The sequence below is a fragment of the Mustela erminea genome, chromosome 18 (genome assembly GCF_009829155.1).
Source record: "Mustela erminea isolate mMusErm1 chromosome 18, mMusErm1.Pri, whole genome shotgun sequence".
Taxonomy (NCBI): Eukaryota; Metazoa; Chordata; class Mammalia; order Carnivora; family Mustelidae; genus Mustela; species Mustela erminea.
In genome coordinates this window covers 31229562-31255221 of record NC_045631.1, presented here as the reverse complement: position 1 = coordinate 31255221, position 25660 = coordinate 31229562, and the positions used below count along the sequence as shown (strand labels likewise).

The 25660-nt window shown below is 39.2% G+C and overlaps 1 protein-coding gene across 2 annotated transcripts in view; it reads left to right on the top strand.

Moving 5' to 3' along the window:
• Positions 1-25660, top strand: part of ANKFN1 (ankyrin repeat and fibronectin type III domain containing 1) — a 489950-nt gene that overhangs the window by 220078 nt on the left and 244212 nt on the right. For both annotated transcript variants that reach the window (XM_032320627.1, XM_032320628.1), the window contains one exon: positions 16965-17005. In XM_032320627.1, coding sequence (XP_032176518.1) covers positions 16965-17005 — 41 coding nt within the window. The remainder of the gene's footprint in view (positions 1-16964; positions 17006-25660) is intronic.

Genomic DNA, 25660 nt, shown 5'->3' with positions numbered 1-25660 from the left:
ACCCTAATGACAGTTCTGGTTGCTCAGCCAGTTAAGGCCAGTTCACCTCTGTGATCCCATGGATCTGTGCTCATGCATATAGGTGTCTATGATAATTTCTTCTACTAAAATGATATGTTCACATGGTACTTCATATCCCCTGAACCTAGTAGTAGGTGACATATTCTAGCATTTAATGAATGTTTGCTGAGTGAATTTTAAAAATGTATGAATGATGGCAAGCGGATCCTCATTTAGTGAACATTACTGGAAGGCATGGATTGTAAAAAGTTTTCATCTTAAATAGAGGAACAAATAGGTGTGTGGTTCTACCCAGTGTTAAAGTATCCAGGGAAGAGAAAAAAGTACAGCCACTTCTCCAGATTTCCAGAGCGGGATTTTTATTTTTTATTTTTTATTTTTTTTGAGAGAGAGAGTGTGTGCAAGAGTGCAAGTGTTGGGGGGAGTGTAGGGGCAACAGGGAGAGAGAGAACCTTAAGCAGGCTCCATGCCCAGAGCAGAGCCTGACACTGGGCTCAAACTCATGACCCTGAGATCATAACCTGAACCAAAATCAAGAATTGGATGCTCAAACAACTGAGCCACCTAGGTGCCCCTGGAATTTTTTTTAGTCTATAAGATAAGTAAATATATCACTTTACTTTTGATATCAGAAGGAGCCATGAGCAGTGGAGTAGAGTCAGGAAATTTTGGTTCTAATTCTGACCCTACCACAAATTGACAGTTTCACCATGAGCAAGTCACTTCACTTTCCTGGGGCTCAGTTTCTCCATCCTAAGAAGAGAAGAACAGAAATGGCTGTCAGACACTTAAGTCACTTAAAAATGAAATATTACGCAGAACCCCAATATCTAATGCAGGTAAAAGTAGAACTTCTCTGGTTGAAGACATAGCAGGTCCAGCATCTTCAATTTAACTGCTCCTTGCCCTTCTGAGTAGCCTCATAAGCAACTCTTAACTAGACAGCACTCTTAAGATCAAAGAGAGACTTCAAGGCCAGCATGCCATCCTACTCTAATGTATGTATGTGTTACTGTCGTATAGTATCTAGCTACAGATTACCTGAGAATGAATAAGTATACACGTATATGGACGGTAACATAGAATGTAACCAATGCTTGATTTCTGCATTCTTTGATGAGAAGGAGGAAAACTGCTAGTCTGAAGGCATCCCAGTTTTCTATAGTTACACTCTTACCTAATGAGAATAGGTAGTTATACTGGTGATCTGGGATCATGAGATGATTCTGCAGCATTGCAAAAAAGATGAACTCCTGTTGTATATGCTGTCCTTCCCCTTGTATCTCTCCAGAGGAGCCCCAGTCTGTGGGAGGGACTGCTGCAATCACCTCTGATGGGTCTATCCATGTACCCACCATGGGGCCCCACAATCCACATTCTCTGTGTCCTTACGTATGACCCTTCCTAAAGGTACCCTGGGTCATATCACATTCATTATAACCTTTCCACCACTACTGTTGCCTAAATGCCTTCAACAGCTTAACTCTCTGTTGCTCTTAAAGTGTACAGTCCTCAATGAAACCTATCATATCATGCATACCTTTCCAGCACTTTCTCTGCTCCTCAGACCCATATCCCCTCTACCATCAGGCCTTTAAACATGCTACTCCTCTGCCTAGAAAATTGTCCCCTTCTTTTCATAGTCAAGACCTGCTTATCCTTCAAAGCTCTGCTTCCTCAGCTCTGAAGAGACCACCGTACTACAAGCTTGTGTAAGGTTCCATATCCTTCTCTCCATCACTTATCTGTGTACTTATGTGATCAGTGTCTGCCCTCCCTACCAAACTGTAAACTCCATGAAAGGTTGGCACAGTGCCTTACATGTACTATACTTTTAATAAATGTTTATTAATTAAATTACTAATTAATTTAATTAATTTAGGAAAAATTATTCATACCTTTTACAGAGATGCGCCAGAACATTAAGACTTAATGAGCACTTTGGTTAATCAGAAGTTATTTGTGAAAAACAAAAATTTAGATAGCCAGGCTATCTAATTCTCTATTCATCTCTGATAGTTGTTATTTAATGTTTTATTCATACTAGCCAGGAGTAGAGAAAAGCCTGTCTAGGGTGGGGAATTTAATCAAGGGGATTGGTTTCACAGGGATAAAATTGCTGAAAGTAGTACTGGACATAGACCTCATTCATCCACAGAAGAGCCAAGAAAGCAACCTTCCATGTGCTTAGAAGATGGAGAGTCAGAGATACTTGACAAAGAGCATGAGGGCATCCTATGAGACACAATAAAAGTTATTGGGTAAAATAAATAATAAAGTTAAAGATACTGGTTTAAAATATAAGACCAGCACAATCTAGCCAGGCGTATCTATTTTTTTAAAAAATAGAAGTATGTAACTTGCAGAGGAAACTGGTAGTGAGATACAAATTGGGAGGGAGGGGGGCAAGAAATTGGTGAGCTTTCAGCCTATGCCTGGTTTCTTCTCTGAAAGGATACCTAAGTTGTCCCTCTCAGGAAAACAGGCACTGTGTATGACCATACATAACTTTCTGGAAATCACTGTCATGACATACACATTTCAACCAACGTTCAGTATCTCCTGTGAGCTTTGTCCCTCTCTCTCCTTACGCACAATCCCAGCACCACTGGTTTTGACAATTTAATATTATGCCCTTTCTGGCTCCATTCTCTTGGACAAAGACATTGTTGGCTGCAGAAGGAGGCTCACAGACAGCTATATTTTCATGACTGAATGAAGAGTTTATTTCTCTAACATACAAAGAGGTGATTACCCAGAGACTTATCCCCAAAAGCACTCTTAAGATCAAAGACCTTAGCTGAGCTACTGAAGTGTTAATTGGCCAAATACAATTGTCAAAAATTAGTTTCTATGTGAACCAATTAAAACAAGATAATTGGGAGCTGTCAGCAGTTCTAAATATTTATACCAGTTGATGCAAATATTTATTTACATATCATCTGTTTGCAATTTTTATCACTTCTTCTCTCTGCAAAGCTGCTTATAAACCATTAAATCATGTCTCTTGATGCTTAAATTAAAATCTAAACTTATTCTAGTCAACTGACAGAAAGCTAAAATATTTTTTTTCAAATTCTTTTGACAATGTGTATTTTTGGCAATGTGTTTATATTCCCCATTTGTAATGAAAACTGATACTGTAGCCATCCTTTCAAAGGGAGATTTCTGATTTTTTTTCATAGCCAATTCGTTCTATTTTCCCATGTGGTATTCATTAAAGCAATTCCTAACTTTGTTGATTTTCATTATTATCAATAGAGAGTTAAAACTTTCTTTCGCACTCCTGCAATTGGTTAGCAATATCAGCCCAGTTTTTGGACATCTTTTCTATGACTGCACATTAAATCTATGCTGGTCCTAAAATGTCAAGCATATCCTACTGGAGGAGCATTCCTCCCCCCACCCCCTACCACCCAACCCCCAAACTCTTTCTCCTGTCATATGTCTTCCGGTTACCTCAAAGCACATCTTTACTCACACCTTCCTTATCATTTTGAAATTTGTTTACCTAGCCTCTTCTCTTGTCTTCAAAAAATAAAGTTTCCAAGGCACCTGGGTGGCTCCATCAGTTAAGTATCTGCTTTTGGCTCAGGTTATGATCCCAGGATCCCGGGATCAAGCCCCAAATCGGGTTCCCTGCTCAGCAGGGAGTCTGCTTCCCTTTTCTTCTGCCCCTCCCACTCTCCCACTTGTGCTCCCCCCGAGCCCTCTTTCTTTCTCTCTGTCAAATAAATAAAATTTTTTTAAAAAATTAAAGTTCCCTATGACTTTTTAATGCTCGTGTTGGCATTAAAATACTTAAAATTGGTAAAGTTTATTATTTCATTATATATGACACTCCAATGAATGATGAGAAACTTTGAAGAAAAATCCTACCACTTAGGAATGACCTCAGTATGCATTCTGATGTAGTTCCACCTATAGTTTCATCGGTGAATAGTATGTTATTTGCTTTTGTGTGTTCATGTAATTGTGATATTATATATTCAATTTTCTTATTATATTTTCATTTACCATTATACCATAAGTATTTCCTTGATGTAATTACAACTCTTCGTAAAGCCAGGGTTTTTTTGATGGTTACATGATAGTCTCTTAGTAGACAGATGCATCATGGTTTAATTGAAACATCTCTTACTGGTTAGAGAAGCTTAGGAAGGAGTTTGATGCCTGAATCTGATTACTTGATCCCTCTTCCTGCAGAAAGAAAATATGCACAGAGAACAACAGAGGCAGATGGGATATAAAATAGTGGACCCAGCTTGAGGTTATCAGTCACGGATCATAGCAGAATGCTAAATGTTGTCTGGGGAGAGGAGTTCACAGAAAAATTTGGAGAAAAAAAGAAAATGTTCTTGGCTTCAGCTTTGTAAGAATGCCCATCTAGAATTCATGACCTGGGAGCATCAACAGTTGAGCATAGAAATTTTGGGCCAAGAGATGAGAAGAAATTCTTTGTAAAACCGTCCTTCCTGTATCCTTGGAGGCAAGGTGGTAGAAGGAAATCTGTCTATGTACTTTGTTTACTTTCTCAGAGACTGGCATTTGAGACACCCCTATACTCAAAAATTAAGAAATTTCATTGGTGGCCTTCACCTTGTAGGTCTTCTTGTGTCCTGTTCTATGCTGTATATCCTTTTAATTTTCAATCCATGTTTGAGCCCCACACTTAGCCCCTCTCCCTAGCGCTGAATCCTGGGTGGCTCTTTAGAATGACTCAGCTTCTTCTCCCTCTCGGAACAAGATGTTTAAGAGGGAGGGGCACCTGTTTAAACAAGGGCGGTGCCTTCCCCAGGATGCAAAAGCATCTCGCTCTGCTTTTTGTATGTCTCCATCTGTTGCAGGATTCCAGGGAGCAGTGTCTACTGTCTTTGCTTCTTACACTGGAATTCTGTACACCATAGGTTCCCTAAATGTGGCAACATGGGTGCATACCTGGGAGCTTGTTAGAAATGCAGATTCCCAAGCTCCACCCAGGTCTGTTGGATCAGCATCCCTGGGATCTGGGAGATCAAACACGGAAATCTGGGTTTGATAAGCCCTCCAGGTTGATTCTAATGCATGCTGAGTTTGAAAACCACTGCTATGGATCTATCTCTGAATGATCCATCTTTCTTACTTGCACATTTCTCTTACTAGGCACTTGTCCTCAACAGATTCCCTGAGTCTTGACAGTGGAACTGCTGCTTGCGTACTCAAGTGGGAAGGACATCTTTTACCATGTGCTCTTCGCCCAAAACTTGCCTTTCCTTAATTTTTAGACCTCCAGACTCTGAGTGAATTATGCTACTTCATTGGTAACAGGAACATTCATCTGCGTCACCCTATCCCTCTTGCAGTAGCAAATGCGTCTAGTGTTTCATTTGCCTTTCTCTTTCCCCACTCTTTTCAAACAAACTCAGCTGTTTTTAAAAGTGTAATATGCTTCCTAACTTGGCTCCCTACCTTTTCCATATGTGGTGCTAATACCCTTGGCTGGATCATAGTGCCTTCCTGCCGTTCTCTTTCTCTTCTCCTTCAGCCCCATTCATTTGTTTTCTTCATGATACTACTCTAGATTTTGTCCTTTGAGATCCTCCTTAATAAGAGATGTGAAGTCAGCAATTTCAGAAGCTGCCAAAATAGTCATAGTTCAAATAAATCTTGTTCATGGCTAGTTCTCCAAGTTGGATAATTCTTCCCATCGGCCCAACATCGGACAGCATCCAGATTCAAATGCTGTTAGCCTAGCCTGGCTTTCCTTAAGGCAGTTTCTCAGGCTTGGCACTACTGACACTTCCACTGGGGTATTTCTTTGTTATGGGGACTGTATTGTAAGATGTTTAGTGGCCCAGTAGCTCCCCCTCCTCAGATCATGATCATCAAAAACGACCTCCAGACATTGCCAGATATTCCCTTGGGGGTCAGGGCATAGTGCACTTAGGGCTGGCTCTGTCCTTCTCCCTGAACCATCCATTAGGATGGATGTGCTCTATTTCTAATGGCAACCAACTGCACCTGCTTCAACAACTGTGTTACTTTGGTGCTACCAAAGTGAAATGATCGCTGCAGGATTCCATCCTGAGATTCCTAGTCATTCCTTGTAGTCCTGTGCAGATGGCGTGTATAACAGCACCCACCATGACTCTCCCATCCTTCCATTCAAGAAGCTTCTAATGGTCCCCCACATCTGGGCTTCCTCTGGGCCATCTGTGTCCTTTGTTCTCTTTCTTTAATTTTTTGGGGGATATTTAAAACCTCATTCATGCCTCTTTTCTGACTGCCAACTTTAAGAGCATTTAAAATGTTTTAGGTTCGTATGTGTCTCACCTAGCCTCTAAAATCTGCATTTCCCCTAAAAAAATAACTCTTTTACTTTCACTCAGTCATAGCATCTTTTTTCACTTTCTTTCATTTCCAACAGCTTGTGTTCTGAATGCAAGAGCAAAGCCTGTGCTTTAACCCAATTCCATTCTTCCTTACACCTCATCTATCCCGGACACAGAGAGTTCAAGAAATCAGCCTTTTATATGAACTTCCTAGCCAGATGCCTGAAGAAATGAACTGAGGGCCACACTCCTCTTTAGTCATCATCTGTGCCTGGGTCTTTTAAATCCATGTCATAATCAGATACGGATTTAAGAAAGTAGGTCTTATTTAAGATGTAAGCTTTATGGAAAAGAAGCCAATTTGGGAAAGAAAAAAAAAAAAAAAAGAAGCCAATTTGAGACCATTGGTAGGGTGCCCCAGGGAGGCTGCGGGCAAGCTACATGAATCAGGAAACCAGTCTTTCCACAGCCCCCCTTGGGCCTGTGCAATTCCAAACAAGATAAAAAGGATCCTAAGTTCAGTCAACTGACCAGAGTTCGCCGTGGCTGACCATAAACCTGAAGGCCAGAGCACTCACTCTCATTGTCTCTACCCTGGGTGGAATCTAGCTGGCATTACGCTAATGTTATGTTGTGTTATGTTATGTTATGTTATGTTATGTTATGTTATGTTTATTTTTTTTTCTACTTTAAGTCCAGATCATCCATTATTGGCCTCAGCAACAATTTACTGCAAGCCAATGCCACCAAAACAAGTCAGAAACCATAGCTGGCACTGCCCATTCATGTGAAAGCCCATTGTCACAATAGCTGTTCCAAGTTCTGTGGTCTCATATCTAAGTCCTTTGCTTTCCAGATGTTTGTATTTAATCTTAAGGTTTCTAGACAGTGCGCTAATGTGTTATGCATCAGGATTCTAGCCCTTCACCAACTCTTCCTCACCAAATAAGTATCAAAATATCAACTTCATTGAGAGCTGGGAAATGTCTAATACATCTAAGTGTAGGACAAGTAGGAAGCTTCACTGGAGAAGCCAAACCATGGTTTCCCACTACCCCCACTTCCCACTGAACTGAAGCAACTGGTGCCCAGTGTCAGATTCACGTAATTCACCCGTCTGGTCACAGCTGGACCTGAGAGAGCACACATCTGCCTTGCAGCATTCACAGAAGACCCCGGAACTCTGTTCACACAAGAGCCATGGCCCAATATGGAAGCACAGCCTGGTGGACATCTAGCTTCCCATGGTCTAGGAAGTCAGCCTCTTCCTGATCAGAGAAGGAAAGGAGTTAAAGAAACTAGATGTGTTTACTCTGGTATCTGTCACTCATGGCTGTGAGTATAGAAGTTCTCTAGGAGAACGTGGTGGGAGCAGAAGAGACATTGCTCCTTCTCCACATTGACTAATCTGTCAACAGTATTCTTCTTTTAAGAAAGCTTTATTATGTGCCAGTGCTGTTTTAGGTGTTTTCCAGAGAGGAACACATTCAGTCTTTCCAGCAATCCTAGGGGAAGGCAAATATCAGCTCTGGTTTACAGAGAAAAAAAATTGAGGCTAAAGTAAATAATTTAGGATTTGCACCCAGGTAATTCATCTCACCCTGTTCTTATTCACTGGCTTTCTTTTCGGTCCTAAAACAAGACATGCTCTTTCCTTCTTCAGGACCTTTGTATCAGCTGTGACCCTGCCTACAATGACCTTCCATTTTCTCCTCAGTAAGCTGATCCATCCCAGCTTCCAGATTTCAACTTAAATAGCCCTTCCTAATAAACAGTCCTAATCTGCTGCCCCATATGAGAGTAACATCCCTTATTTCTGTGACAAGACTCATCACAACTCTTAGGTTTTCAGTTTTCTATGCATAGAAAAAAGACTGATGTTGGAGGGTTTCTAAAATTCTAACAGTGGATGCCTTTGAATGGTAGAACTGTGGTTGTTTTTTATTTGGTTGATTGGCTTTGACGTTGTTTGTTTTTGCTTTTTTTTTTTCCCCTTTCTGTATTTTTCAAGTTGTCCAGTGATGAGAATATGCATCTTATAAGTGAAATAGTTCCAGGTAATACTGAGGTTTGAGATATGCCAGTGAGTATTAAGATCAGCAGCCTTGTGGAAGTCACTGAACCAGGTCAGGGAGCCAGATGGGTCATGCTCGCACACATTACAGGTACCAAGAAAGGTGGGAGGCAAGGAAAAGCTGAGGGCCCCACGTTGGAGTCCAAAGGAGGCAGACATGAGACATGGGGAGCAGCTGAAGTAGGGGATAAGATGGGAAAATAGGGTGCTAACAATTCTGTGGAGCAAGAACAATATAGCCCATGGTCTGGAAGAGCCATTAGGGCTCAAGAGCAGTTGGAATCTTACTTTGAAAGTTGAAACAACAGTGGCAAGTGTGGAGGTAGAAGAGCCTTGTTTACACTCAGGTAATTAGGTGGAGTGAGAAGGCAAAGACAGCAGTGAGCTTTCTCACCTTACTAGGAGTCCAGAAAGCACCAGGAAAGGGACATTATAGGGAAGATAGAAGGGCATGGACCCAAGAGAGAGGGGTCTGATTGAGACAGGAAAGAAGAGGCTAAGGAAGCTTAAGCATGGGTTTTCACTTGGCCCAGGAGGTGCAGTTACCAGGCCTGAATGAATCAGAAAGCCGAGAAGCTGGTCGGGCCCACACAGGGCCAGCTCCATGGGCAGGCACCTGCCATAGTAGCACAGAGCGCTGTGTGTAGTTTAGTGCCCTGTCATCACTGTCTTGAAGGTCTTGGTCATTTTAAAATGAGGGCCCCCACCTTTTCATGCTTGCACTGAGCCCCACAAACTACAGAACTTGTCCCAGGCACAGGTATGTGTGATAGAGGCAGTGTGGGTAAGAGAGGCTGCTGGCCAGACAGGTTCTTGTTTGGTCCGTCAGCCACTAAGCACTGAATAGCCACCATGTGTTGAATATTCAGCTAGACACTGCAGAGGACAAGAACCGGTTCGTGCTCCGGTTCATGCTCCAGTTCACAGGAATTTGAGCCATGGATCTCCCGTTGGAAGAGTTTTAGATCAATATCAATTGAGGTCACTTTTATAAAAAAAAACTTCAATATAATTTTTAAATTTTATGTATGTGGACTTCATGATTTTTTGTGACTTCAAAGGAAATGTTTCGTTAAAATTGATGGCTAGATATGTAAACACTGGCCATCGATCAGCTTTCATATTCTCTAAAGCAGATTTGAAAGATACTTCATCCCTCACCAAAAATCATCTCTTTGGCATGTGAATAATTAATCCTTAGAAATTCATTATTTAATTATAGAGTTTGGATAGTAGCCTAGGAGACATGAAAGGGCTCTATGAGCCAATATTGTCAGCTGATGGAAGATCAAAATTTGAGAAGCATTTAGAAGTAGAAAATATTCCAAGCCAGATAATATTTTAAAGATGTCGTACAGGAAAGATCTGAGTGTAACTGGAGTTTTAAGACATTCTTGGAGTGAACCCTTAGGGAAGTAGCTTGTATTCTGCTTTTTTATTCTGGCAGGGTTATTACCTTGAAGCCACTAATGCAGAAATCAGGGACCTTTCTAGAGACTAGTATCAGCTAATCAGAAAGAGATGACTTCCTAGGCAGTATGCTCTGCTAGAAAAAGCAAAACCAGAAGCCAAAAGATGTAAATAAGCTGTGTTCCTAAAACAAAGCCCTGCAGCCCTCCAGATCTCGGTTTACTCATCTGTAAAGAGCGATACCAGGTGAGAGATCTCTGTGCTGATCTTTGTGCAGTCCAGCCTGAACGTTCTAGCCTCCTGCACTTCAGGAATCCAGCAGCCCCCAGAAAAATTAAGTTTACTGGTAATTCCAGTCAAAGAAATTAACCTCAAAGAATGAAAGATTTTGCTATAGGATATGGTAAAAGAAGAGGGGAATAAAAAAGGAAAATATAAGAAGAAAGGGTAGAAGGTGACAAAGTGAGGACAGTGACATAAACCCCATGCTGTGAATATCTGCCAGACCCCAGGAGAGGACATTCTCACAGCCACATCCAGCGTGGGGTCCCATTTGAAGACTGTGGGACAATGGAGGAGTCTATTACCACTGCAGAGCAGTAACTAGTTTAGGACTGCATAGTAAGCACCCCTGTCATTCCAGGCCCTCCATCTTCCCAGCCGGCAGGAATTTCTCACTGTTCTTTTTTCTGGAAGAGATCAGCGCCCCCACCCCTGCCCCCTGTCCCCTGTCCCATGCTGTTCCACAGGGTGCCCTCCTCTCACTTAGGAATTCAGTTGCCCTCACTTCTTTCTATATCAGAATGTAACTCCCACAACACCTACTCAAGGTCTAGGCCAGAATTGCATTTGCAAACTGAGGAATATATTCTGGGAAACAGAAGGGCCTACCCAGCTCATTCCCTCAACACTGACACTGGTGAATCCAGAACTCCTCCTGCCCATTCTTCCTTCCTCCAGGCTGACTTCACTGCAGCGTGCAGCTCTGCTGCTACCAGGGTGACAGTTTTCGACAAAGCAGATCCATTATACTTCTCCCCTCTGTCCTAACCTTTAACTACCTTTCTTGCTTTCAGGGTAAAGTTCAGCCTTTACCTGGACGGAGTGATTTGACTGACTCTTGTTTATCTCTGTACTTTTGTCCCATGAAATTCTTTAGCATCACTATTTTGGGCTACTTAGTATCACTATGGTCCAGGCCCTCCCCCTGTGCCTTTCTTCTGCTGAGAGTGGCCTTTCCGGCCTCCTCCGGCTTGCACCTGCTCATCTTGGAGCCTCAGATCTGACACTCCTCCTCTAGAAGAGTTCCCTTGGATTACCGAGGCCATTGTTCCCCTAGTGTGTCCCTTAGAATGCTTCCAAGAAAGATTCTTCAGCCCCATACGTTTGGGACATTACCACTCCCTGGAATTTGAAATAAATGCTGAACTCCAGCAGAAAGACCTACTTACCTATCTTTAACCCAGTGTTTTCCAAACTTACTTGAACATTTAACTTCTCTTTTCATATACCCATTTTGACCCTTCTTTGGAAAAATCTGCCTTAATCTGATTTAGAAAGAATCTCCTTTGCTTATATAGTACCCCAGGCCCAGCTCTATTATAGTAGTTACCATATGTCACTGTAATTGGAGAATCATTTTCTCATAGGTCTTTCATGCAACAGAAAGACTGCAAATGCCGTAGTGATAAAATAATCACTATGTTTTGTCAGTGTTTTATATCTAATACCTAGAAGACATTTTAAATATCTGATATGTACTTGATAAACAAGTACATGTTTGGCTAAAAAAAAGGGCCACCTACTTTACTGCTATTGATAATTAACATACATTATTTGAATAGTTTGTGCAATATAATCACTTTGCCAAAATATGACCATATGTAAGACAGACTACAGTTCATAATATTATTGGCATGCTTTCTGCCAGTGCCATGTTTGTATGAGTCTCTTAATGTCCTTATCCTAAAGAGGAGAGTATACACTTGGTTTGACATGTCAGCTTGGCTTCAATATCGAAATTTCTTTATTGTTTAGGAGCTATTTTTTGATTTATTGTTGTTTTATATTTCATTACTGGGAAGACCATAACCAAAGATTACATCAGTTGAATATAAGTTGAAAAGAGCTCTTTTTTTATTTATGAGAGAGGAGAGAGTAAGAGCATGAGCAAGGGTGAGGGTTAGAGGGAGAGGGACAAGCAGACTCCCTACTGAGGGGAGGACCCCAGGATCATGACCCAAGCCAAAGGCAGATGCCCAGCCAATTGAGCCACCCAGGCACCCCTTGAAGATAACTCATAGTTGACATTTGGCAGGAGGATCCTGAGAACTCGGAGACCTCCCTATGCCACTCAGTTGAGGGGTGCTAACCTATCAGCCCATTAACCAAGAAAAGATTCTTCCTTTACCTGCTACCACTTGCAAGGCTACTACTACTTAGGAGATCCCCACAGATTACCTACATATGTGCTGAGGGCCCTCCTCCCTTATGGGTCAGGAGGCCTGGGTGTATGCTGACATATAACAGATCTCATAGGGAGAGAAAATGCACAAAGCATTAAAAGGGACTCAGCCTTTGAAGGGGCAAAGAACAACATAATCAGAATAGGTAGCTCTCTGTGAGGTATCCCTAAAGGAAAAAATAAAAAGAACACTAAGAGAAAGTTATGTAAATTCCTGGGGACACTAGGGAAGTTATTATAAAGGAGCAATCTGAGAAAAAGAAAGAGTTCTTGGAACTCAAAAACATTGATGAAAATGGAATTAAGTATCTTGAAGCTCAGATGGAAGAATTATCACTTGGAGAAGAAAAACTCAAAGAAATAGAAATTATGAGTGCAAAGTGAAAGATACATATGAAGGATAACATCTTATTGTTGGAACAGGGTGAATAGGTTCAACCTTTTGAAGAGTAATCTGGGACTCTGCATCTAATATCAAGCTGCATATATCCTATTATAAAGTATTCACAATTCTAAGAACTACCCTACAGTATAAGAGCATAAATCTAAAAACTAATTTTTCTCATTCCAAGCTCATTATCACAGCAAAAATCACAAGAAACCTAGGTGTTGATCAGTCAATGTGGGATTGGTTAAATAAATTAGGGCATGTCCATAAATTTAGCCACTCAAAAAAATGAGATCTACGTATACCAACTTGGAATGTAGCTCCACAAAAATACTAGTAAGAGAACAAAAAGCATAGCATAAAGAATTACACAGCCTGACTTTGTTTTTATTGAAAACACTTTAACAACATATGTGTATAGGTATAAAGGTTGATGTATGTATGTATGCTTGCTTTCATAAGCATAAAAAACAGTTGAGAATGATACCCTCACACACTACTGACAGTAATTATCTCTGGGAAATGGGGCTGGAGAGTCAGGCAAGATATTCCCTTCTTTACGTACTTCAGAATAAATATGTGAGGTTATGAACTCTTTCCCTTCATTTTAGTAATCTTAAGTATCATCCAATTTTCTATTTAAAAAATTGCTGCTTTAGGGGGGTGGGGTTATGGACATTGGGGAGGGTATCTGCTTCACAGACCTGTACTACTGGGGATAAAAATACATGTTTATAAAAAATAAAAAAATAAAAAATAAAAAAAAAATTGCTGCTTTAAATTTTTTAACTGTTAAAAAACTAGGAAAAATCAAAACACAAGAAGCCATTGTAGGTAAATATGGCAAGCCTATGGAAGGGTTTGCTGAGGTCTTGGCAAAGGCAGAGTCAAGACTAGAAACAGGGCAAAAAAACAAAAAAAAAAACAAAAAAAAAAAAACAGTGGAACTCCAATACCGTAAGCGAAATAGAAATGTTTACAAAATTCTTAAAAATCTAATGGGAAAAAATTTAAAAATTACTTTGAGCAAAATTATTAAGAATCAGAAAAAGAGGGCACCTAGGCGGTTTAGTTGGTAAAGCATCCAACTCTTGATTTTGGCTCAGATCATGATCTCAGGTTGTGAGATCAAGTTCGCATCAATCTTTCAGCTCAGTGGTGGGTTGGCTTGAGGTTTACACTCTCCCTCCACCCCTCCCCACCATGCTGTCTCTCTCTCTCAAATAAATCTTAAAAAAAAAAAAAATCATGAAAAACAATCAACTGTGACTTTTTAAAGAGGAGTCTACTTTAAGTCAGACACAGAAGAATTTGGAGATGATATTACCTTGTAACCATTTAAGGAACTAGTGCAGAATATTTTGCTCCAAATGGAAATTGCAGTTCTTGGTAAAGTGATTTTTCTGTTTGGACTCAATCAAGATAATTATAACTAATATATGTGAAACACTTAAAATGGACAAAGTCTCTGCCAAGCACTTTATATGCATATTCTTCCAAAACGCACGACAGTCTCAGAGGAGGTGCAGGTGCTACTCTTACTTGCATTTTATAGACAAAGGGATTGAGATATACAAAAAGATGGTGCTTATATGTGTGCTTTCATAAGTATAAAAAGCATAACATTCAATAACTGACTGCATGTCACACCGGAAGTCAGTGAAAGAACCGAGACTCCCAGCTCATGGCCATCTGACACCATTGCCTCCACCTCCAGAGTGGGAGCCATGGGCAGAGGCTCTCAAAGTCACCATCAGATCCCTGTGCCTGTAGCACACAGTCTCAGGTTTTAATGAATACTTGACCAAAGTGAAGAGGAGATCCAGCATTAGGAGTATTAGGAGTAATAGGTGAATCAGAAACACATAGGACAGTTCCTGATGCATTAAGACTCAGCAATGTTAACAGTCATTTTTATTAAATAGGTATTTTTCTTCAGATGTTATCCCAACATTCCCCCAATTAGGCTGCCCTGATTTCTCTTTCTAAACTGGATCATCAAAGACCACCTACCCTCCTCACTGACCACCCTATAATTTTGCATTACATCACCATACAGTCCCTCCAAAATGTCTAGCTCTCTCCCCTATCAAACAAGCATTATTATGATAGCAGGCAATGTAGTCCTCAAGCCTAGCACAGTATGCTATACATAACCAGGGACCGAATATACATTTAGCAAATGAATTTATTAATAATTCTGGGGGATCTCTTTGTTCTTGAAAAATTCAGGTTTTTCTTTTTCAAATGTGGAGATAAGCTTGGAAAAGCTAAAGCAAGCTTTATGTTTCTCTGTGGTCTGTAAAACCTCACTACCACCCACACTGTTCGTGATTGCTTTATTTATTTTGTACCCCAAGAAAAATCATCAGTACATTGCATTAGGTGACTTTATAATGTAGTCTCAAGGATAGCTCTGTATAGTTTTCAAAGTAATCAATGATATTGCTGTGAAATTGTTGCCCAAATGAAGAGCTCTTGTCCAATGAATCCATGAAGTAACAGACCGTTTTCTTTGTTAATACTTTCATGGCTAAAGAAGAACCTGTTATCTGAAGCAGTAGTAAAAACTTTTCTCAGCAGGTGAGAGCTGTCTAAATTTGTTTCCTAGCAACAAGTTCCTCAAAGGAACTGAAGGGCACACAATTTCAGAAGAATTTTCAGTATACTTTTTGGTCTGGAGGAAAGGTGGGGGTGGATATTGTATGTCCGAGCAGTGTCCCTAACTCATTCCAGGAAGTGACGCATAGAACATCTTATTGAATTATACCATAGGAGACATTTAAAAACGTCAACTCAGTAAAAATGCATCAAGCACCTACTGTGAAATAAGAATTATGCCAATTCTTTCTGGGCCGAATAGTTCAATAATTCAACAATTTGTCAATTAGGAACCTCACCCCCAACCATCTCCATGGATAGGAAATGAGGAGTTAGGTGGTTCGCCAAAACATTTAGGGATATTCCAGTGTGGCTGTTGATCTAACTTGAATTGTACTCAGCAGTTGGAGAAATGAAGAGTGGAGGGAGGCAGTCTGGGAGGGAGATTTGGGACAATGGTACGTACGGCACAGATTGCCAAGAGAGGACACATCTCACACAAGCAGAACTCTCTCCATAGCCACCCTTCTAGCTCCAGTTTCATAGACTTACAGTATCTTCTTGATCTGGCTTTCCAAATTGGTCTTCTGCTAATAACAATCACAGTAAAACACTAGATAGGCCAGCCTTATGTTACTATTTTACATGTATTTTATTTAACTCTTAAAACAACTCATTATTATTTCTATCAATCCTAGAACATCGAGTCAATTTGCCAAAGTCACACTATTATGAAAAATGGCAGAGCTTGGAAAAATACTGCTCACCGAGGAGACTAATCTGACTCATCCAGAGCCATGTGGGTGGCATGACAGGGTCTTTCTGTAGGTCTGAGGACCCCATGACTTGAATGTTCAGTCGTAGAGATGACCTGGAATCATGTGAATCTCAGCATGCAAGTTGTTCATATCAATCATAGGGACTTACCTGCCATTTCCAATTAAATCTACTACCCTGAAAAGTACCCCTTTGGATATATATCCTCACAATATATCCCCCAATCCCCCCCAGAAAAGAATTTGCAAGCAAGCTGAATTGTCTGGTAGGTGGCCACACTGAACAGATAGCACGCACAATTGGCACTCTCCTTCCCAGCATAGACACAGTCTAATTGTGTCTTCTTTTACTGCCGTCTTGAACAAGAAAAAAACCTGGCATTGATTTCAAGCCCCCCATCCCAGTACTCCTCAGAAAAGCTCTTTACTTCTTGGAAAAGAAAACTTATCCACTTACCCAAATAAGCATGAATCAAGAAGATCATAATTTTTAGGAAGAGTTTAAGTTAGTGGAACAATGTGTCAGAACTGGGTCTCTGAGCATGAGGTGCAATGTCAGTATAAACCAGAAGCAAGAGAATACTGAGTCTAAGCCATGGAACAAGGTAACTAGACCCCTCCTCTTTCTCTCTCCCCAGGACCAGGCATGGGAGACAAAGTGAGTGTCAAGGGCTCTCGAAATTCTAGGATGTTCTGGGGGCAGGGAGCTGAGCATGCGGTGAGCTATGGCAGTAGACTTCCATGTTTGCTCTGTGGGCTACTTCTCCCAATTACACTATTTTCATCTCCAGGCTCCTCATGTTTTCAGTCAGCAGACATACCTTGAAAGGCAATCCAATGCCTTTTTCAGTTGGAATGGGTTAGTTTACGGTTTTGCTTTGTTTTTTTTTAACACACTTTTTTTCCCTCTTTGTTTCAGAAGCTGCCCTTTAAAGACAGGCATTTTACTTGCAGCAAAATGTAAGTACATTTTCTTCTTGAAATGATACCTACTTCTCAGTTGTAATTCCTCAAACCTCCTCGTCTTTATGGTTCCCATCTCACATTGCTGCCTTTTTGAAGTCTGGCTTAACAAATGCAGTCGCAGTGTGATTCTGCCCCTTCACACTGTGGTTCTGTCTAGCATCGTGCAGCATCTCACCAACTGCTTGGGAAACAGATTGAACCTGATCACGGTTGCTACTACGTTGTATCTAAAAAGTTAGAAAAAAAGTGAGGAGGAAAAATTAGGTGGTGTTCTTCTGTATGTGATGATCATGTGACACCAAACATTTGAATATTCAGGTTCTCTCAGGTGTCTAATTTATTACTCTTTGCCCAGTTGTTCCTCATAGTCACAGACTGTTTCATATTTAATAGCACAGTAGTTATCTTGATAATGCCTGCCTTCCTTTGTGTACTGCATTGCAGCCATGCTGTAAACCCATGTTCTTTCTAGAATGAATCTCCCATGTATTATGTTTCTTTACTCTTGGTACTTTTAGTGTCTGTACCAAATTAGAAACAACCTCTGTTTTAAAATACCAAATAAAATTAAACCAGGTCCGAACTGGGAGTTCGAAATATGAATGTTACATCTGTCTCTGGAATAATTTGAATAGTACCGGAGTTCAAAAAACAGGGGATAGATATGAATTCAATATAAAGACTCTAACTATTCAAAAGTAGCTTGAATGGTAGTGAGTTGCTTGTCACTACAGATTAGTAAGTAGGAGATCAACAACCATAGGTAGAAGGTCAAGCCAGGTAACCAAGAATGTACATCAACTCCCAGCTCCTCATTCATACAGTTTCCAATGGAAGATACATGAGAGTAGTTACTGAAAGATTTAATTAGACATTCTTGGACCCAGGAGAATCTAAAGGTCTCACTCTAATTACATATATTATGCAGGTTCTAATAAGTTCTCTTTTGAATCATTCAGTCCCTGAGGAAGCTAGACATTTAGCTGAATGCAAGAAAAACTTGGTTTTTGCTGATTTCCCTGGATGATACCTTTGTTTTTCTCTCTAGAATAAATGGATCCCGTTGCTATACACCAAATAGTCAAACACCAGTACAAGCAACATCCACCCTTAAAGCCATTTAGGTTTTATGTCAAAGTATTATGCAGTCACTGGAATTCTTTTAAATATCAATTTCTGGATTATATTGCTTTGCTCTTTATTGCATTATCAAGACACCTGAATGTTATGAATATTTTAAGCAGCTTTTACCTATAAAGTCTTGTTAGATTTTATGAGCTGTTTCCCTTTTCATGTGCTGTCCTAAGTATTTTATTTGTACAAGTGTTAACTTTTGACTGTATTTTTTTTTTAATTTGACAGAGAGGGAGAGAGTAGGTAGAGAGGCAGGCGGGGGCGAGGGGATTGGGAAGCAGGCTCTACACTGAGCAGAGAGCCTGATGCAAGACTCGATCCCAGGATCCTGAGATCATGTCCTGAGCCGAAGGCAGAGACTTAACCCACTGAGCCACCCAGACGCCCTTGACTGTATTCTTTCTGCTGAACAAAGAAATTGTTTGGGAGAACAGTCTGTGTTTACTTTCCTGCATATTTATTTTTAGAAGCTTTCTCACCCAGTATCTGTCCATTTAGGTTTGTCACTGGTTTTAAATGATTTAATGTTAAATACTAAAAGATACTTGGTTTGTGTTCATGGTGAAAATTGGATGAAAGGCAATTTAAGATAGCATTTCAGTCATTAACTGCAAGTATGCAACTATAAACACATATGTGACTACTACCCTCAGATCTCTATCAAATTGTTGGTTGAGGGGTGCCTGGGTGGCTTGGTGGATTAAGCCTCTGCCTTAAACTCAGGTCATGATCCCAGGGTCCTGGGATTGAGCCGCACGTTGGGCTCTCTGCTCAGCGAGGAGCCTGCTTCCCCCTCTCTCTCTGCCTGCCTCTCTGCCTACTTGTGATCTCTCTCTCTGTCAAATAAATTTAAAAAATTTTTTAAAATTAAATTCACCATCATTTAACAACAACAACAAAAAGTTGGTTGAGAGCACCTTGTATCTGGGTGGTGGGGTGGGGGGAGCAGAGAGCACCAGAAACAGTTAGCTAGCTGTTTCACATTAAGAGATTAATTTGTGATTGCTTTATTTTCGCATTTTTTTTTCCCTCAAGCACATATAGAGTGCTTGGTGCCCTATTTTATTAGCAAATACTCTGAGAAGTAACCTTGCACCAAGTTCCGCACCATCCAGACAAAAACAGGTCTCCACACCTCTCCGCGTCATCTGAGCAACTGGTGGAAAGTTGGTCTGACCCATGGAGTCATGGAAACGCATTAAAATCACCAGGCAGTTGTGACTCGGTTCATTTTGGCAGCCAGACTCCATCAGCCCCTCAGGAGTTGGCATTATGTCCTAATGATGATTGTGTTATACAACCAATACAAATGGAAAACGACCTAATCAGCACACATTCAGACAAGGCTTGATCTGTAGTGAATGGCCGGAAGCTTTCCAAGTCAGGGGCCTGGAAATGTGTATGGGCCACATAAAATCCCAGCTCTGCTGCAGCCAAGTCAGGAAGATATGCCCCCATGGAGAAAGGGGGTGGGTGATGGAAGGAACTCAGGATGAAAACTCAGAAGGCTTATGTCTGACTCCCAGATCACTCCCTCTGAAGTGGTGTGATTTTGAGAATGTTAGTTAACCCCTCAGTTTCTAAGTGTCTTTATTACGGGTTAGAGGAAGAGAAAGGAAAGCATTTTTTTTTTTCCTGCCTCCGTGAAAGGGTTGTTGTGATAATCACATAAGGTAACATTTGGGGAGGAGTTTGCCATCTAAAAGTGCTTTGTGTCTTTAAGGGATTCTTGTTCCATCCTTACTAGAGGCCCTCTCTGTCTCAGCGGGAATCCCTGGGATTCTTGGGGGTGGGGAGCGGGCACACTTGGGGCCATAAAATCAATACTACACAATGGAATAAAATAGAACCATATTGGGCCAAAACAGGCCCGTGGAAAGACTTGCACCCACATTTTTTGTTTCTTTTTAACTACAAATGTTCTTTGGGACCCCTGCCTCTGGTGGAAGAGAATTGTCTTCTGGGTGGTATGGGTGAGCAAGTTGCCAAACAAACCTGAATTATCCAGAGGCCTGTAAAATGCGCAATTGCTTTTTAAGAGGCATGGTGATATTGTGTGTTCCTTTCGATTTTTGGCAGTAACGATTTTCTGCAATTTGTGGTTTTGCAATTTCTCTTTATACAGACAACACTCTGGCTTTCATTCAATGCCCCACTGGTTGGGGGGAAGGGAGAGAGAGAGAGATTCCCTGGGGCTCTGACCACTCCAGAAAAAGAAGGAAATGTTAATGAAATAAGTCAGAAAGAATGCTCCAGACTAGTAGAAGCTGCTTGGTTAGTGGGGAAGAAACAGCTTTTAATAAATTGCATAGTGTGGTTGGGATTTTATCTGGGGCTTTTTTCAACTGGGCACAGGTCTGTTCCCCTTAACTCTTCTTGACTCTACTGAGCTTTGTCTGCAATCTCAACCTCATCTCTTTTTTTTTTTTCCTGTATTCAACCAGTTTGGTCCCTTCTACTGGCTCCTTTCGGCTTCTCCTGTCCTAGGTGGGATTCCCTTTAAATACTCCATCAGTAGGCATCCACTTGCCAATTGCGTTAATTAACTTGGTTTGTGTAATTTACCTGAAGATCCATATGCCAGGATTTTCGCTGTCATTCTGGTTGCATTTTCTGCTTTTACCGCCAAGGCTGAAAAAAAAAAAAAAAAGCCTCTTTACAGAGGAAGGTCTGTGGCCCGCATTGCAGATGCAGTACATGGATGTAGCCTTTATCTAGATGAGAGTGGTATGTTCTGTTTCTAGTCATCACCTCTGGAAAGGTTTTGCTGACTTATGTTTGCTTTTTTATGACTGCAAGGCGCTGTGCTGAAGGATTTAAAGCTGCATCCAGGGTAAATCTTGTATTCCTTCTCTGTTCATTTCTTTGTATCAAAACAACCCTCTGTTCTCTCTTGAGCAGATTCCCTGGGCTTTTGCCCCTAAATCCCAGGCTTTCTCTGCACAGAGGCAATTGCGTAGGCCATCTATTTCCTCTCTTCTCATGACCCAAATGTCACCGCTTCTTTTGTTTCTAGGAGTAATATAAAGATAATTGCTACTCATATGTTAATTGTAATTTTCACGTATGATTTTCTGGTGTACGTATTCTACAACTTGAGGGAATTATTTGTGATGTGCCATTATAAATCACAGTATTTTCACTTAGGAAGATCGTTCAGCAGGTTGCAGTTCAGCAGCCCACCCTGAGCCCTCCTCACAGCATCTTCTTTAGGACCCCACTCCTTAGCCCATGGAAGTCCAACCCATTTTTAATAGCTCAGCACTTCCAACTCTCTTTTACTAACCTGAGGTAACCTTCAGGTAGTTCTCTTGCTAGTTTTGCCTTCTGGAGCAGCTCAGAAGTTGACTCCTTCTTCCACATGACAACCCTCCAAATATTTTGGAATCTGATCCCGTATACTCTCTGAGCCTTCCTTGTCCAGGCTAAACATCCCCTGTTGCTTCAGCCATCCTTCATATGACTTGGTTTAGTTACCCTTTCCATTTGCCCCAGTCACATTTTTCAATGACCCTCTTAAAATGTTATGGTCTGAACTTTAAACAACAACAACAACAACAACAAAATACCGCCAAGATGGCTACCCATCGCACACAGAGCATTAAGGAAAAAAAAGTTCTTGTTCTGGGCATGTTATTTCTATTACTATAACCTAAGAGTACATCACAAATTTTAATAATACTTGAGTCCTCAGATTAATCCTAAAACCTCTAGATGCACTATATAAAAGCTGCTATAAAAACAGATTTTTCCCCAGTCCTATATTTATGCAGTTGGTTTCAAATACTACACAAACCTATACATTTATTCCTGTGACATATATTAGCTCAGAATACTAGTGGAAACTGCTAGGAGCTTTTTGAATTTGAATTACTTTAAGCCTAACTGTTTCAGTTTGGGGACGTATTTGATTTACCTCTTGACTTCATTCAAAAGATTGATAAAAGCAGTGACTATCTGGGTTTTAAGCTTTTTGCAATGGAATCATGTTTTATTCATCGTCATCTTCATCTCTTCTGAAAAGTCTGTGACATTCTGTTAAACAACCAGATGCTCAATAAATGCTTTTATGAAATCACTCAACAATATGTGATACAGGCAGTTTTCCAACATCCTGACATGCAGTTATCTTTAAACTGATCTCTAAGTGCCCTTTGGAAACTAAGAGTAAGATGAATTTTATCCTACCTTGCTGATGTTGGTCAACGTTACAGCATTATATAGTTCACTAACAGTATGATCTTCAGGGCTAGAGTGCCTGGATTCTAATCTTACCTTGATTTTGCTACCTATGTGATTTAGAGCAAGTTACTCTACTTTTCCTGTTTCTTGTCCTGATATGTAAAATAATGAGGTTGTTGTGATTTTAAAGCAAATTAATCCATGTAAAGAATGTAGGACAGCAATCAGTAATATAAAAGCAATAATTAGTGGTAGTAATAGTTGTATTGTTGTCACTTTTATTGTTATTGTCAAGCTACACTAGTTGTTTATACTAGTGTCATAAGAGGAACAAAGGCAATTTGGTAGAATTTATTTATAGTGAACCTATATTGACTCTAAATAATAATTTTATGATCAAAATGTTTGTGTAACCTAAATATAACTCAGCTGCTCCATGGCCCTCTAAGTTTAGGTATATATTCAAAGGAACACAAAAACCTAAACAAATGAAAACAATGTAAATTTTTATTAAAGTCTCTCAGGGGAATTCTATTACATTTCACAGCGAAATATTCTAAAGACTGTTAGCCAAATTTCTCTTGGTAGCTGCTCAGAAATTTCGTTCTTCTCCCTCTCTTCTTCTCTCTATAACAAAATGGAAACGGGGTAACCTGGCTGGCTCAGTTGGAAGAGCATGTGATTCTTGATCTCAGAATCCTGAGTTTGAGCCCATATTGGATGTTGAAATTACTTCAATAGATAAAACTTTAAAAAAAAATTTAAATGCTAGTTTGCATTGCTTTTTTCCGCATTTACCTCTTCTATTTCAAATATGCCCAATTCTCAGGATTAATAAATCGCAAGTCTGTTATTTCCTATCTCTAACAATTCCATCGATTATATAATTTCAGTGTGGCCCTTCTAGGCTGCTTCTGGAATAAACTATATATATATAGTTTATAATATATATTATTATAATATAATATATATTATATTATTATTATAATGTTATGTTCTACATATGTTATATATATAATAAACTATATATAATAAATATATAGTTATATATTATATATATAAATATAAATATATAGTTATATATTATATATTATATTTATATTATTTATTTATTTATTTATTTATATATATAAGCAGAAGGCTGCTTCTGGAATAAACTATATATATATAGTTTATTATATATATATTATATATATATAATATGTTATATTATATAACATGTTATATAATATGTTATATTATATATATATAATATATATATAATAAACTATATATAATTATATATATATAATATGTTATATTATATATATAATATATATAATAAACTATATAATAAATATATGGTTTATATATTATTTATTTATTTTATATATTTAAATACATATAAAATACATATGAAATACATACATAAATTATGAAATTACATAATTGATGTAATATATATAGTTTATATGTATATATCTATTTATATGTATATATGTATATATGTACACACATATATATAATAAATCTCATTGATATAATAGATGTGTAGCACACACTTACAAATAATAAAATATGTAATACCCTTTATTGTAAATTCCATGTAGCCAGCTGATTCTCAGAGAATACTTTCATTGATTTGTGCTGAACTCTTGGTATCTACAGTCAGCCTATGGTTGCAGTTGATGAATAAATGTAGTTTACATGTAGGTATGGATCAGTAACATGAGCAACTTCTTTACTAAATTGAATAATAGTTTTTTAAATATATTTCCTCAAGTTCCTATACTGTTTATGACAGCTATAAACAACAGTCCTTTTTAGTTAATCTGAATTAAGATTTTCTATATAACTTTCTTAAATTTAGACAATCAACAAAATAATAAATCAAGTCTTGATGTGTGGTATTTGCTGATATCTGTGCTGTAGATACTCCTACCATGGCCAATTTCAAGCTATTAACGTGAAAGATACTATTGACTATAAAATTAAGAAGGGATATGCAGTCGTGCCTTAATATGGATGGGGGTGGGAGGTTTGGTGAGCCTGGTAGTGGGTATTATGGAGGGCTTGTATTGCATGGAGCACTGGAAGTGGTGCATAAATAACGAATTTTGGAACACCAGAAAGAAATTAAAAAAAAAATTAAAAATAAGAGATCATTTTGAATAAAAAAAAAACACAATAGATGCAAATAGCTCAGAAGCCATAGGTAAAATAAAATGTAAAAAAAAAATTAGGAAGTGATGAGTTTTGAGTATTTCCTTTCTTTAATTATTGAGGTATAATTAACATACATTATATTAGTTTTAGGCATACAGCAGAATGATTCAGTATTTGTGTGAATTATAAAATAATCTCTATGAAAGTCTAGTCAACATCCATCACCATACATAGTTACAGAATTTTTTTCTTGTGATGAGAACTTCTAAGATCTACTCTCTCAGCAACTTCCAGATATGCAATATAGTATTATTTTTTCTTAAAGATTTTATTTATTTATTTGTTTATTTGACAGAGAGAGAGAGCGAACAAGAGAGAGAGCAAGCACAAACAGGGGGAGCATCAAAGGCAGAGGGAGAAGCAGGCTCTCTGAGGAGCAGAGAGCCTGATGTGGGTCTCGATCCCAGGACCCTGGGATCATGACCTGAGCCAAAGGCAGATGCTTAACAACTACATAGACACCCCTGCAATACAGAATTATTAAGTATAATTGCCATGCTGTATATTACATTCCCATGACTTATTTATTTTACAACCGGGAGTGTATACCTTTTGATTCCCTTCCCTCATTTCCCCCAACAAACACAGTCCCTGCCTCTGGCAACCACTCTGTCTATGAATGCTCTTTCTGGTTTTCATTTGTTTGGGTTTGTTTTTTTTTTTTTTTTTTGATTCCACATGTAAGTGAGATCATACAGTATTTGTCATTTTCAGTCTGGTTTATTTCACTTAGTATAATACTTTCAGGGCCCATCTATGTTGTTACAAATTGCAGTATTTTATACTTTCTCATGGTTGAATAATGTTCCACTAAATATAGATAGACATCTTCATGTTTTCTATCCATCCAATGATGGACACTTAGGTTGTTTCCATATGTTGGCCTTTATAAATAATGCAGTGAGTATGAGAGTACCCATATCTTTTCAAGTTAGGTCTTTGTTTTCTTTGGATAAGTAGCCAGAAATGGAATTACTGGATCACGTGGCAGTTCTATTTTTAATTTTCTAAAGAACCTCCATACTGTTTTACACAATGTCTACATCCATTTATATTCCAACCAGAAATGCACAAAGGTGATATCTCACTGTGGTTTCAGTGTGTATTTCCATGATATTTAGTGATTTT